Source organism: Carlito syrichta, unplaced genomic scaffold, assembly GCF_000164805.1.
Source record: "Carlito syrichta isolate Samal-C Ts95f unplaced genomic scaffold, Tarsius_syrichta-2.0.1 Scaffold305313, whole genome shotgun sequence".
In the NCBI taxonomy this organism is placed as follows: domain Eukaryota; kingdom Metazoa; phylum Chordata; class Mammalia; order Primates; family Tarsiidae; genus Carlito; species Carlito syrichta.
Window position 1 is genome coordinate 109,971 of NW_007249409.1, and position 14,162 is coordinate 124,132.

Below are 14,162 nucleotides of genomic sequence, written 5' to 3' on the forward strand. Positions count from 1 at the left end.
AGGAAAACTGGGGGTGGGGACTGGTTTGTGTGAAGCACGAAGAGTCTGTTTTGAACCTGTCAAATCTGAGAGAAAGCAACAGCATTGACCCCCTTGGAACTCTCACCTAGGAGAGTATGGAGGAAGGGGAAGGGCCAGGCCTGGGGGAGGAGCCTGGGCAGGGATGGCCAGGGGGCGTGAGAGTTCAGCAGTAGAGGTGACAACTTCACTAGGGCCCCCAGAAGCTGGTCTCTGAAAGGGGTGAGGATGGAAAGGAGCCAGTTCCTGTGAGTTTGGCCTTGTGGGGCTGCATACTATGGCTGAAATGGGGCATGGGGCCAAGAGGGTTCTGTCTCCTGTTCTGGCAGTGACCTGGGGGTGGGGTGTTGGTAGAAGAGGCTAGCGAGGAGGCTGTAGGTGGAGCCAGTGAGAAGTTGCCTCTGACTGACCCCTTTTCTCACTGAACTCCAAGCTCAGAGGTGGGGGTAGAAGGTTGAGTAAGACTAGAAACAGCCGCAGGGGCAGTGCCAACACCCCCTAGCAGGAATGGGTCTGTGGAAGTGTGGGGTGCTCCTTGGTGGCTTGCAGGACTTTCTCCTACCATGTCAGGTTCTGCAAGCAGGGGCAGGGCGAGACTGAGTGAGCTGGCATGGCTGGTGCCTGGGAAGCCCAGCTCGTGGGGCTGGGGGCCTGGCCTTCCCCCACCCCTGCAAGGCAGGTGGTGACAAAGACTCGATGCCTCTCTCTCAGGGCTTTCTCCTGGCTTCCCTGCTCAGTGTCCATTCTTCCTTCTTTTACAGGTGTCAGCACAGCCAACCACTCCCAGGTTTAAGACCCAGGCCCCCCCATCCTTGGCCAATGTCCCTGACCCCCTTGTGCTCCTCCCCAGGGACTTCACAGGCACCATGGCTGGGCCTGGGCTTAGCTCTGAACCTGCAGGTGTGTACCGGGGGCCTGTCAGGGCATCAAGCACTCAGGCCACACCCAGCACCTGGGACCCAGTATTCATCCTAGTCTAGGGGAGGGGAAGTCTGGTCAGAAACAAGCTCATTCTCCTGTTCTCATAGGCTGCATGAACCTGGGGGCAGAGCTTGAGGGGATCCAGCAGCAATTACAGCACTACCAGACCACCAAGCAGAACCTCCGGTGAGACCCTGGGAAAGCCCTGTGAGTCTGCCACAGGAGCCGGTGTGCCCTGGACAGGCGGGAAGCTCCACTCCCCCCAAGCCAGCTGCCAGTCTCCTGTGGGTGGGGGGCAGGAAGCCCTTGATGTGTGCTGTACAGAAGCCCTGGTGTCCACTGTGGCACCTCCACCCTGCTCAGGCAGGCCCAAGTCCACCTCACCTGTGGATGGAGGCCTAGTCTTCAGTGGGGGATTGTGACAAAGCTCAGCGTAACTAGAGGAGCCTAATTGGGTCGTTGTGTACCCAGTTAGTGACTGTAACACTGGCATTAAAGGTGTGGAGAAGGTAGCTGTGGGCCATCAACATGCAGCATCCTCAGGGATTCAAAGGAAACAGACTGGTCCTCTTGTCCCCAGCCCTGCACAGGGGAAGAGGGACAAGAAAGGTGTTTTCACCTGGGCCCACCTGAATTGTTTGCTGGGGAGGGTGGAGGCTGGGAGAGGAATAGGAACAAGTACTGCCTCCCAAGCCAGGGTCCTGCGGCTCAGGGCAGGGGGCCCACCACACAGACCCCTCTCTGTCCACCCTGCCCCCGCATCAGAATTAACTGATGCACTTCTCCCTGAGCCAGAGGGGGGCTCCCATGAGGAGCCAAGAACCCAGCCTGGCAGGCAGCAGATGTCTCCACCCCTCAGGTCCTGCCAGCGGCAAGCGAGCAGCCTGCGCAAGTGGCTGGAGCTGAGCCAAGAGGAGCCCAGGCCCGAGGACCAGGAAGCAGAGCAGCAGGTGCAGAAAGAGCTGGTGCAGGTGAGGCCCAGGCCAGCCCCAGGGATGCCCCGACGGTGCTTCCTCAGCCCAGCCTGTCCCTCTCCTCCTCCAGGTGGAACTGCAGATCCAACAGCTGGCTGAGGAGCTCCAGGCCCAGCACCAGCCCATCAATGCCTGCGTCGCCCGTATCCAGGCCCTGCGGCAGGCCCTATGCTCAGGCCACTTTCAGGAGAACGCAAAGCTACCATGAGTTTTTTTTTTTTTTTTATTTCAAAACGTTTTGCAATTAAATGAATTACTGTTCAGAAGTCCCCCATTTTTCATACAAAAATACTATGCTACTGATACAGTTGAAAAGTTCAATGATTTCTCCTGCAGGAGAAATTCATAGCATCTCCAGGGCCAACATGAAACCTGGCCCTGTCCCCTCCATCAGGGGCTCCCAGGGCCTGCATACCTGTTAACTGGGACAGGTTTACTAGGCACCCACTGTACACCAAGGTTCCTCTGCCTCCAGCACAGCCCCTGAATCAATAGCAATTTTCCCGTATTTCATGTAGGGCTGGATCTGGGGAGGGGTACATGAGCACTCCCCTGTCCCCTGTCGGGCCTCTTCCTGCCTGCCCTGTTCACTCTGACACCATCAGGCAGGCTCAGTGATTTTTGCCTGCCACAGAGAGGACCCAGCTCCGGAAGGTCACTCATCGGGGCCTGCAAAGGTCTGTGGTCGTTAGTCACCATCCTCAGAAGACTGGCAAAGAGTTCAGGTGATGCATTCAGCCACAAGTGGAAAGGAAGATTTTGCTTTTCCAGCGAGCAGGGTGAGGTGAATTTGGGAACAGAGAGCAGTTATCAGGAAGGTTGTGGCGCTCTGCGTTGGGGAGACAGGTCAAAGGGGTTCACAGTCTGTGCCAAGGAGGCACCTCACCCTGTGTTGGGGAGGCAGAGGGTTAAGGCCAATGAGGCAGAAGGGGCTTACCGCAAATGCCCAGGTGAAGGGAGCAGCAGCAGGTTGGAACATTACTACTCATCAAATGACAAGACTGAATGAAAGCTCATCCAGGAGATGTGGGGTCTCCAGTTTATACAATGTTTTAAAAGATCCCAAAATGATAAGATCATCTCAGCCTGTACTTTTTTTCTTTCCTTGTAGGGTGGGGGAAGAGGGAACAGCACAGCACAGGTCAAGGGCAAGATTAAGGGCTGCCTAGGGAGAAGGATCCAGAACCTCTTGTCTGAGCCTCTGGGACAGGTGGGAGCTGAATCATTCAGGTCCTACCTGGTCAGACCTACCCACCCCTGGGGCCCTGAGGCAGGCCCTCCCTGGGATGGCCTTCTGGAGTTTCCCCTTTAAAAGACCCTCACACTCTGTCCATCTGGAAAAGCTCCCTCAGCAGCCGCAGCCAGGAAAGAGGCTCTAGAGAGAGCCCAGAGCCTCTCCAAAGCGGATTTTCTGTCCTGCCTTCAGTTGGAAGTTGAAGTCCTTGGGGGCCTCGAAGATGAGCACAATGGTGGAACCCAGGTTGAACTCGCCCAGGTGCTCGCCCTTACGCATGGGGACGCCCTCCTTGTTGGCGTGCGTCACGAAGCTGAAGTCATTGTAGGAGCCCTTGCTGTACCGCGGGCTGTTTGTGTGCAGGTCCTGCAGTGGGAGGCCGGGGTTCAGAGGGGCCTGGGCCATGGAGGGCACCACCCTATCTGTGTGGAGTCCTACCTCCCTCTATTGCTTGTCCCAACATCCCCAACCCAGCTCCAGAAAGCGTGGGATGGTGGGAATGGTCCAGCCGGATCACACACAGTTCTGACACCTGCTGTGAACTGGGTCAGGAGGACAGGAGAAATCAGACCTGGTGGTTCCTCCAGCATGCGGGACACGGCAAGACATGGATCGTTGGTCACAGACTGACACCCAAATGGCAGCCCCTCAGGCAGGTGGGCAGCAAGTCTCTGAGCGCTCTAACCATCTCAGACTCTAACCTCCAGTCAATGCAACCTACCCAAGCTCAATACTTTTTTTTTTTTTGAGGCAGGGTCTCACTATTGCCCAAGCTGGGGTACAATGGCACGATCACAGCTCACCGCAGCTTCAGGTGATCCCTCTTGCCTCAGGCTCCCAAGTACCTGGGACTACAGGCACACACTACCACACCCAGCTAGCTTTTAAAATAAGTTTTTTGTAGAGATGAGGTCTTAAACTCCTGGGCTCAAACAATCGTCTCATCGCAGCCTCCCAAAGTGCTAGGAATTCTAGGCATGAGCCATCACTTCCCAGCCCCAATACTTTCTGCTCCTCCTTACTCTCATGGTTGACCATGGTTCCTGGAAGAAGCCAAGTGCCAGAGAGAGAGGCTAATTCCCGTCATCTCTCCCAGGCACCTCCAGACAGAGGTACAAAGTAGGAGGGAAGGAGAAAGGCCTGCCGGTCGGCTGGTGGGGACAGCCCCTTCTCAGGACAGCTGCTCAGCAAAGCCAGGCCGGCTGGAGACACGGCCCTTCTGGAACGTGCAGTCCCACTACATCTGATCACAGCAGATGGGGCGGGTGGACCCAAGAGGTCCGGCCCATGGGCTTTGGCAAGGCTTGGGTTCTGCTTACTTGGTCGAAGTAGATGCGAATGGAGCCCACGTTGGTGGCCCCCACAGCTGTCAGTGAGAAGAAGCCATGTTTCCAGTCCCCAGTCAGGACCACCCGCTCATTGTGGCAGAAGAGCTCTTTGATCCAGCGAGCCATACCAGGGTTCACTGACATCAGGGAACCTGTGGGGCAGGGAACACTGCTACTCCCCAGCCAGGGCATGGTGAGTCCACTCCAGGACGGCCCCAGAGGGACTCATGACTTGTCACTTTAGTGGCGTTCCAAATGCAAAGCAGGCTGGACCCCAGGCTCCCCCACCCACCTCCTGCCTACAACCAGCCTGCTTAAAGTGTCAAATCCTGGCCTCAAGGACCGCCATCTGGAGCTTGGTCCCTGACACTAAGAAGATGAGAGCCTCTGAAGCCCGTGGAGGCAGCTCCCAACCACATGCTAGCCCTGAGCTGACCTGGGAAGTGGCGCCGGTGGGAAATGGTCCAGTCAGTGGGGGAGTGGAAGCAGTGGTAGTCCCCAGGGGCCAGGTAGATGACACAGTGGTAGAGTTCATTCCCTTCCCGGGTGACCAGCTGGTTCTTGAAGGAGTCACATGAGGTGGCTGCAGGGTGGGGACAGACAGAGATGCCAGGCTCTGAGCCAAGCTCCTGGTGCCAGCCGGCCACAGTGAGCACCCAGCATGGAGCCTGGTGCAGTCTGGACACAGACTCCCAAAGAAGCCCTGAAGCTCTGGTCAGAGTGGCCCCCAGCCCCACACGCCGCCCTTGGCTCCTGCAGCCTTCCCAGCTTTCCCTCCCCTCCCTGCCTCACAGCCCTTCCTCAGCCCTAGACACATATGGCAGGGATGTCCTAGCTTTGCTGCACAATGACCCACCTGGTGGGAAGGGCAGGTCCTCTGTGCAGGTGCGTGGGCCCAGGAATGACTCCAGGGAGTAGGTGACCCCCTTCACCTGTTCCACCTCGCAGTTCTTTACCTGCCCAAAGTTGAGGATCTTCCCATCCGATGGGCTGATCTGGAAGGGTCAAGAAAGGCTTGCTGCACGGAGGGGGAATCTCCTTTCCCAGGAGGCAGCCCCCACCTTGTCATCGCATAGCCCAGAGCCCTACCCCTCCCAGACACGCTGGAGCCAGGGCTGTCCTGGGCATGTGGGGCTCAGCCTGAGAGAAGCTGCCCACCCCCCAGAGCCCTGACCATGACAGCTGCTGGGCCTGGTACCCAAAGACACAGGCGAGAATCCTGTCCTGTAGGAGAAAAGAGTTGGACCTCACCACACTGTGTAGGCCACAGACAGGCCGGGCCTGTGGCTTCAGCTTGCGCCGGAAGAACTCGCTGAGGTTACGGTAGTGGTGCAGATCCTCCACAGCGGCCTCCTTCATGTTCACACCGAAGGTCCAGATGTACAGGCTGTAGACGGGCCTGCGCAGCCAGTGCGGCAGCTCTACCTGGTTGAGGCGGCCCCAGGCCCGTGACAGCAAACGTGTCGGCACTGACTTGTACAGGGCCACCTGCAGGTCACAGCGTGGGGGCTGAGTTGGCCTCACTGCCCCAGCTCCAAAGAGCTTGGTGCTGTTGTGAGCCCACCCACTCCCCTTGGCAGGAGAGAACACGCACCCAGCAGAGGCCCAGGCGCCCCACGCCGGTTTTGTGATGTGGCTGTTTCTCACCAGGAACCAGATGCCAACTACTCTCACATCAGTCCTGGATTTACATACAACCAGGGGTTTAGTCATTTCAAGCAAAGATCAGATAGCAAGCCGGGCTTGGTGGTTCAGCCTGTAATCCCAGAGCTTTGAGAGGCCAAGGTGAGTGGATTGCCTGAGCCCGCGGGTTCAAGACCCACCTGGGCAACTTGGCAAGACCTCATTTCTACAATAAATCAAAAAATGAGCCGGGCGTGGTAGCACATGCCTGTAGTTCCGGCTACTTGGAAGGCTGAGGCGAAAGGATCGCCGGAGCCCAGCAGGCTGAGGCTGTGGTGACCAGGAGCGGCCACTGCACTCTAGTCTGGGCGACAGAGTGAGACTCCAACTCAAAAAAAAAAAAAAGATCAGACAGCAACTGCCCAAGTCCCAGAGAGAGAGACTATCTAGCAAAATCTTACTTCTTAAAGTGGGGGGTGGAGAACACCAACAGATCTGACCCTAGCCACAGTCAATGTGTGGCAGGAGGCAGTGGACATCTTGTCCTTGTCCCAGGTCACTGCTCACATCCCAGACCACTAGAGGAAGGAGGAGGTGCATGCAACAAGCCTGCAGTCCAAAGTGTGTATCCTCTTGTCTTAACAGGAAGTGACAATCCAAGCAACCTCAGGGATTTTCAGATCTGCTATATCACTGTCCCCTGGGCTGCACGCAGACACAGGCTCTGCAGCCTCTCAGGTCCAGCCAGCATTCAGAAGCTTCTCCAGGGATGGAGCCAGGCCACAAAGCTGTGTGCACCTGGGGATCCTCCCAGGAAACAGAGGCGAATCATCCCTCAGGTCCCTCTGTTGTCCCTCCCTCCAGAGAAGCCTGCCTGGGAAGCCTGAACACCTGAGGACAGGCAACGGCCTGGTGACATGCTGGGCCCCAATGGTTAGTCCTGGAGCCCTCTCACAGGGCCAAGCACCAGGAAAGGGCAGCCTCTTAAACTTCAGGTGCTGCTGCCACAGTGGGAACTGCTTCTAATCAGAGGCTGCTGCTTCTCTGAACAACCAAGACACCAACTCACCGAGGCATAAAAGTTATTTCACTCCAACTTCCAACACCTCTCTGAGGTAATGAATAGTGAGTGAATCCCAGAGTTGTTCTTACCCCTCCCAGTTGATGCCCAGCCACCCAGAATGGCCCAGGGCTGCTGTGTGACCCCAAGCCTTTCTCTGGCATAGGCTAGAGCCTGATCTGATGTCCAGGGCACACCTTGAGCTCTCAAGACACCCACCATGGCTGTCAAAGGGTCAGGAACAGGGTTTCCTCCTTGGAGTTGGTCTGCCTGGAAAGCTGAGGGCAAGACCTGACTCCAAGGACCAGGAGTGGCCAGGCCAGCTCCCTTGCCCCATCTGGGGCAGGCCCCACAGTGGCCTCTTGGTTCCACAAGGGCATCCTCACTCTAAGGGGCCCAACAGGCTCCAGCCTTCCTGAACCAGCCCTCTGAAATACAGGACTTTGGGTCCTTCTCAAAACCACCTCTGAGCTGTCTTCTGCCTGAATACACAAAGTCTGACACCATCTTCTGAATCCCCGTGTGGGTTCCTTCCAGAACCAGAGTCCCAAATGGCACACATGAGGCAGGCGGGGGGACCAAGCAGTATACAGTTCACCCTTGAAGTCACTCTTCTGCAACCCATGTGGCCACCAATCAGCCTGACTTTCTCCTTAAAAGCTGCCCTGTCCTTGCCAACCAACGAACCTTCCAGCCGTGGTCCACCTAGGCCGCAGCCATCACCTCTGCTTGCGACAGCTTGTCCCCTTGCTCTCTCCTGCACCCAACCTCAGGCCCTCCCGAGGAAGGCCTGTAGCCACAGCAGCTGTGCACTTACCCTGCTTACGGGCCTCCATCCCACCCGGCTGAGCGGTCTGAGGGCGCCGAAGGGCAGGAGGTAGTAGAGGACTGTCAAGGGCCAGGAGCGCAGTTTCAGGGTGGGTCTGGACATGCAGCTCAGCTGCCCCAGCCTCCGCCTCAGGGCCAGCTGGGGGAAGTGCAACCTGCAGGACACATGTCCATGCACAGCCTGGGTCAGTGGCCAGGCTCTGGGAGGGACCCATCCCAGGCAGGACCCCTCCTGCACACCGCCCTCAGTAAGCTGCCTTGCCAGTGAGGTAACAGACTCCAGCACAGGAGACAGCACAGCCACCCACTATGAGAATGTCCCTTGGGCCTCAGTTTCCCCCTCTGCAAAGTGACTGCATTAGACTGGATAATGTGCTCTCAAGAGAAGCTGAGTCCTCCCTGTCTCTGAGCAAACTAAAGAACAAAGAGGTACCTCAGCTGATAGTAAGAGCAGAACAAGCAGAGTGCTGAGCCAGCGGCCGGGCTCTGTGGTCAGTGATGCAATGGAAGCAGGGCCCAGTGCTCCCAGGCGCTGCATCCCCACAACTCTCAGGTACTTTCTCTCCCATCCCACCCACCGTGTTAAAAAGGTCTGCGCAGATGACAGGGGTCAAGCAAAGACAGACAAGTCGCTGCTCTCCCCAGGCTTCCCCAACTGCCCTGCTCGCTGCAGAAAAGCAGGGACCAATCCTAGAAGAGATGCACCTCTCCCGCCAGTAGGAAGGGGGATGGGGAAGCCTCTCTCCCAGGCAGGGCGCCAAGGCAGGGGTCTGGAGGTGGGAGGGGGCCTGGGAGCACCAGGGTAAGGAACATCACAGACATGGGGACTGATGCCTTCTGGCCTACTCCCGCCCACTGGGCCCTCCTCAGGGCCGGACCCGCAGGTACCTGAAGTGGGCTCTCCGACTCAGGGTGCTCGGGCCCCCCAGGCCAGGTCCCTCCAGCCTTGGGGGCTGACCCCCGGGGCCCCTGCTGCCACCTCCACTTCGGGGCCGCTGGATATGAACTCTGACCTTCCGGAGGTTGTGGCGGGGCACAGAGGGGTTAGGACGCGGCCGGCAGCATCTCACCATTTCGCTGAGGCGAGCTCTGGTCCTCGCCGTGCCTCTGACTGACACATCGTGGGCAGGCGCAGGGAGGGCGGCGTACGGCTCGCTCCCTCACTGGCTCACTCGCCTTTGTTTTCCTCCTTCCTCCCTTCCCCCGCACCAGAGGATCTCCTGGGCTGTCACTGCTCCAAGGGCTCTGCCTCTGCAAGGCCAGCCTGTGGCTGGTGGCGCCGCTTGGTTCGGTCTCGGTGGCTCACAGGGCAGGTTAGAGGGTCGGGGCTATTGCAAACAGACAGGCACTGGTCACACACCTGTTTAGGTCACATGCTCAGGGCTTGCAGCTGGGGCACAAGCCCCTGCACTCAGTCCACTGTCCCCTAAGACTGGCCACCAGCCTGTCCCTGCCACCCCAGGCAGGGCCATCCACTTCCTTAGCTCTGTGGGGGGGCCACAGGTGGACAAGGCCCCCAGGCCGCTGGCTCCAGAGAGCCACTGCCAGGGCTCCCAGGCGCCTCTGGGCTCCAACAGCACACAGTGGGAATCTGAGCCCTGCGCTCCAGGCCCATGGCCCCTCCCTCGCCAGGACCTGACCCATTTTTGATTCAGGTTACAAAGTAGCATCTGAGGAATGAGATGAGTGGGAAACCCAGAGAGGTGCTGTAGTAGGGACTTGGGCATCGTACCAGCTCCCGCCACCCCTCGCCCCTCCCTCATAGCCCCCAATATTTGTCTCTGATCCCCTCAAGGCCTCTTCAGAAGCTGCACACCCGGGTGACCTCAGGGAAAACCAGCCTGGGGCTGGGAACGAGCCAGGGCTGAAGCCCAAACCAGTTCCACCCCACTTTTCCCATCTTTGCTTCAGAAAAGCAGTTTGGCCAGGGCCCCCACCTGGCTATCAGTGAGGACATGCCCCACCTCCATAAAGCCTCCCCTCCTCGGCCTGCACAGATAACAAGGAAGGAGAGCAAACATTCCGCAACTGCTGCTATATCAGCCCAGGCAATCAAGGCCCTCCAGGTCCCTGGGGGACATAGGCTGACTAGGCCTTCAACCCCAGCCACAGCCCCGGAAGGTGCAGGCGCCTGTTGCCATCTTTAGATGAAGAAATGAGGCCCCAAGGGCTGCTGCCTAAGGCAGAGGAAGGACCCGCAGGCAGGGCCAACACACTGAGGAGCAAGAGGCTGAATGCACACATCGCTCTGGTCACCCAAGAAAGAATGGCTAACCCCCAGGCAAACCCTCCTCAGTCACAAAGGTGGAGGTTTCAGCCCTGGCACCTGCCTGTGAGAGTCACTGAATCCCCAGGTGGCCTCTGGGAGCCAGGACAATAAGATGACTAAGGTCTGGAGCCAAGTGTAGATTTCTCCCCAATTTCCCCTCGATCAAGGCAGTGGCCAGGGCAGGCCCAGGCCCCTCCTCAACGAGTGGCAGGGACAACTCACCGTGGGGTGGGTCAAGCAGGAGGATGCCTGCCCACCAGGCCTCACCCAGCAAACATGCCCACAAGCCTCCTGCCTTGGCAAGATGCTGGCATCAGGGGGTCAGCACAGGCACAGGAGGCCCACTCTTCCCGAGGGCCAGACCCAAAGCTCCATGAACATCCCTGCTTCGACCCCAGACTCATGCCAAGCCTCTTGCCACCTCCCCCATCCACGATGGTCAGGTCACTCCAACCATTCCACCTATGTACACACCCCACCTCCCAGGCCCACCAGGCTCCACAACGGCCTCCTGCCGGCTGCCAGGAAAACAGGCCTGGAAGGGTGCTGACAGTCCAGGGTGAGCCTGGTTCCTGGCTCCAAAGGGGAGGCTCTTTCCTACTCAATAAAGTACAAACTGGGAGCTGAGCTCATAGCCAGGATTCATGGAAGTGTGGCCTTGTAGGATAGGAGGGCGAAAGGGAGGAGGGGACCTCAGAAGCACCTGCTCAGGGCTTGCAGCGGGGGCACAGACCACTAGCCTGTCCCTGCCACCCCAGACAGGGTCATCCACTTCCTCAGCTTTGTGGGGGGGGGCCGCAGGCGGGCAGAGCCCCCAGGCCACCCGCTCCAGTGAGCCACTGCCAGGGCTCCCAGGCACCTCTGAGTTCCAAGAGCATACAGTGGGAATCTAAGCCCTGTGCTACAAGCCCACAGCCCCTCCCTCCTGCCAGTTATCCTCACTGTCCTAACACACGGGACAATGACCACTATAGCCCTGAATGTGTCAGAAGGCACAAGAGGCTAGGCACAGTGGCTCATATCTTTAATCCCAGGTGGGCGGATCACTTGAGGCCAGGAGTTTGAGACCAGCATGAGTAACATAGCAAGACTCATCTCTACAAAAAAATTAAATAATTAGCCAGCTCTAGTAACATGCACCAGCTACTTGGGAGGCTGAGGCCAGAGGATCACTTGAGCACAGAAGGTCAAGGCTGCAGCAAGCTATGATCATACCACTGCATTCCACCTGGGCAACAGAACAAAAACCTTGTCAAAAGAAGACAGACAGTCAGAAAAGCATGAGCCCAGACAAACCCAGCTTGGCCAAAAACCTCATGTTCTCAAAGCAGATTCTCCTGCGAAACTTGGCATTTTATTCTCCTACAGTGTCACAAGGAGCCAAGTGAGGCCTCCAGTCTGGCTGGGGCTCTAAGAATCAGGGTATGAAAAGTCAGGGACCTGGCCAAGCTAGACACCCTCCCAGGGCAGTGGGCCCTGGTTCCTCCTTGCTGCAGTGGAGGAAGCTCAAGGAGGACCAGCCCAAGGAGCTGCTTCCTCTGGAGAGACACTAAGAACCATCCTGAAGGGCCAGGCTGGGCCACCCAATCTGCACGGGCCTCCAGCAAGGTCCTTACCTCCTCAGGTTCTTTTCTTCATTAGTACTCTACCTCTTCTCCTAAAACAGGGAACTAAGACTAGAATGTAAGAGTTCCTCCAAATCACAAACATGGAGGGAATGAGGGCCCTGGAGGTCACTGTCTTCTCACTTCCCAAGGGTAGAGTCACTTCCTCAGTCAGCAGTGCTTCCAGCCTCCCCATCTCAGAGCCCTACTTGTCCTCCATCTGCAACCACCCTTGGACCCCAAAGCCAGAGATTTCACCCTCTCTGGCTCCCCAGGGGTGACCAGGGTAGGGGTTGTGGTCAGGACCTAGATGAGGAACTCGCAAAGAAAGTGCCCTGATGCAAGGAAGAGCTGCTACCTTCCCTCCCTCCTGAGAGTCAAGAATTCTGTGGAGGTGAGTTTCAGGCTCTGACTAGAACTTCAAAGTCCTAAGGGACAGTCACCAGGATCACAAGGACTCAGGGCTTTATGATGGGGGCCAACCTGGTCACTGCAATCCTCCTCCACCTCCATCCCAAAAGCTGGGAGAGGTCTTGGCAAGTCACAGGTGCTCTTTCCTTAGTTTCTGCATCTGGAAAATGGGAAGGGAAGCCCCTCCTGCCCAGGCCCCTTGAGGCTCAGAGCATAGCTGTGACTATGGCCCAGAACAACACTGCTCAGAAACCCACCCAAGGGCTTGATGCAGCCTCACTCACTGCAAGCCCAGACCTGATTCCTGATGCCTCACCTCTCTTTCCAAAAAGGCAAACCCACACTCTGGGGTGGGGGACAGGGGTTTCTATCAAGGGGAAAACAGAAAGAACAGGGGCTTAGGTGGCAGTTCTGAAAGAGGAGCCCAAGCCTCAGGGGCAGTGACTGCCCCTGTGAGTGGGAAGCAACAGCCCATGGGAGCCTACGAACAGAGAGGTCACCTGCATCAGGACATGCTGTTCTGGGGGTTCGTACCCCAGCAGCATGGCAAGGTCCCGACCCACAGCTCACCTCCCAGAATGAAGGCCATAATACGTGCTCCCCCCACCACAGGGGAATGGAACATTCCAACTGAAGTTGGAAGGATGGACCCTGGCCAGGCAGCAGTTACAATGGGTATGGGTTGGGGTGGGTGTGTGTGTGTGTGTGTGTGTGTGTGTGTGTGTGTGTGTGTGTGTGTGTGTATGCCTGCGCTTATGCTCCTGTGTGTGTGTGTGTGTGTTTGCCTGCGCTTGTGCTCCTGGTAGAGTCCTGTGTGAGCCCCAGCGAGGTGGGGCAGGCAGTGAGGGAGATGGAACTGTTGCTCACAGCCCCAACCAGCTCTCCTAGAGCACATGGGATCGTACACCTCTGTTTGCCCAGCCAGGGACACCCTGAAAATTGGCTCCTGCTCCCTGATAGAAATCTCCCTTCCGGAAGCCTCAGCAGAAACCTCCAGGCCCCAATTATGTGTCTAGTGGCCTGATCTTGGGGTAGCTGGCTTTCTCCCCAGCTCAGCTGAGGCAAGGTCACCTGGCAGCTGCATCCAGTGGGGCGACCATCCCTTCCTCCCCTGGGTTCTAGGGCTAGAAACAGACAAATTTCCCAAGTGGTGGGAATGGATTCTCCCTGGGCAAAATGGACAAGCCATCTTGGGTGGCCGTGGGCAGGAGAAGAGCGAGCAAAGAGAAGGGTCCAGAAAGCACCTTTCAGCAAGAGTCAATGGCCAGGGGGCCCAGAGAAGTGGAGCGAGGCAGGACTCACGGGTCCACCTTAATCACCAAAAGGAACCTGAGTGCCTGGGGGGAACAGCCCTCCTCGGCCCTCTGGGTATGAAGCCCCAACACCTCTAGGCTCTTCTAAGGACAGAGGCTCTTCCCTCTCCCTCAGACGCCCTGTCCCAGGCCCTCGAAGCAGCACAGAGGAGACCCGGAGGTCGGGAGGAGGGGGGGGCCGCACCCGCCAACGCTCTGCCGGCATTTCCCTCCCTCCCTCACTTCCCGCAAGCGCGTCAGGCAGGAGATGCTGCAGGACGTGGAGGAAGTGAGCTCATGCACCCACCCCGTGACCCACACGGGGGACCGAAGCCCACAGCTTGCTCAAGGCTGGTCCGGATGGTTCCTCAGGCACCGAGGGCTGCGTTCCTCCCTGAAAGGGCCAACCCGAGAGCCGAAGGAGCTAGATGGGCTCCCCCACCCGGAGCTGGTACTCCGCAGGCGGGCGGGGGGGGGGGCAGGCAGGGCGCCTCCCAAAGCAACCACTGCAGGTCACCTGTGGCTCCCGGCCGGCGCTCAGCTCAGCCCGCCCCCCTCACCCGCAGGTGGGCCGCGGCTGGGCTTCCGGCTCCGGCCCCG

The 14,162-nt window shown here is 58.1% G+C and overlaps 2 protein-coding genes across 5 annotated transcripts in view; one reads left to right on the plus strand and one right to left on the minus strand.

The window, feature by feature from the left end:
* The window catches only part of SFI1 (SFI1 centrin binding protein), a 97,261-nt gene extending 95,085 nt beyond the window's left edge, over nucleotides 1-2,176 (plus strand). Inside the window, exons 30-33 of the mRNA XM_008061532.1 lie at nucleotides 780-918; nucleotides 1,047-1,125; nucleotides 1,799-1,910; nucleotides 1,984-2,176. Of these exons, the coding sequence (XP_008059723.1) occupies nucleotides 780-918; nucleotides 1,047-1,125; nucleotides 1,799-1,910; nucleotides 1,984-2,121 (468 nt within the window). The 3' untranslated portion in view covers nucleotides 2,122-2,176. The remainder of the gene's footprint in view (nucleotides 1-779; nucleotides 919-1,046; nucleotides 1,126-1,798; nucleotides 1,911-1,983) is intronic.
* The window catches only part of PISD (phosphatidylserine decarboxylase), a 53,533-nt gene that overhangs the window by 452 nt on the left and 38,919 nt on the right, over nucleotides 1-14,162 (minus strand). The window contains exons 1-6 of one of the 4 annotated variants that reach the window (XM_021714183.1): nucleotides 14,080-14,141; nucleotides 7,976-8,141; nucleotides 5,727-5,963; nucleotides 5,332-5,470; nucleotides 4,912-5,058; nucleotides 4,467-4,627 (exon numbers count right to left, since the gene is read on the minus strand). In XM_021714183.1, the coding sequence (XP_021569858.1) occupies nucleotides 4,467-4,627; nucleotides 4,912-5,058; nucleotides 5,332-5,470; nucleotides 5,727-5,963; nucleotides 7,976-8,089 (798 nt within the window). In that variant the 5' untranslated portion in view covers nucleotides 8,090-8,141; nucleotides 14,080-14,141. Of the gene's footprint in view, nucleotides 1-3,097; nucleotides 3,514-4,466; nucleotides 4,628-4,911; nucleotides 5,059-5,331; nucleotides 5,471-5,726; nucleotides 5,964-7,975; nucleotides 8,142-14,079; nucleotides 14,142-14,162 lie in introns of those variants that run through there. The other 3 variants (XM_021714182.1, XM_008061529.2, XM_021714181.1) reach the window with 3 other exon arrangements.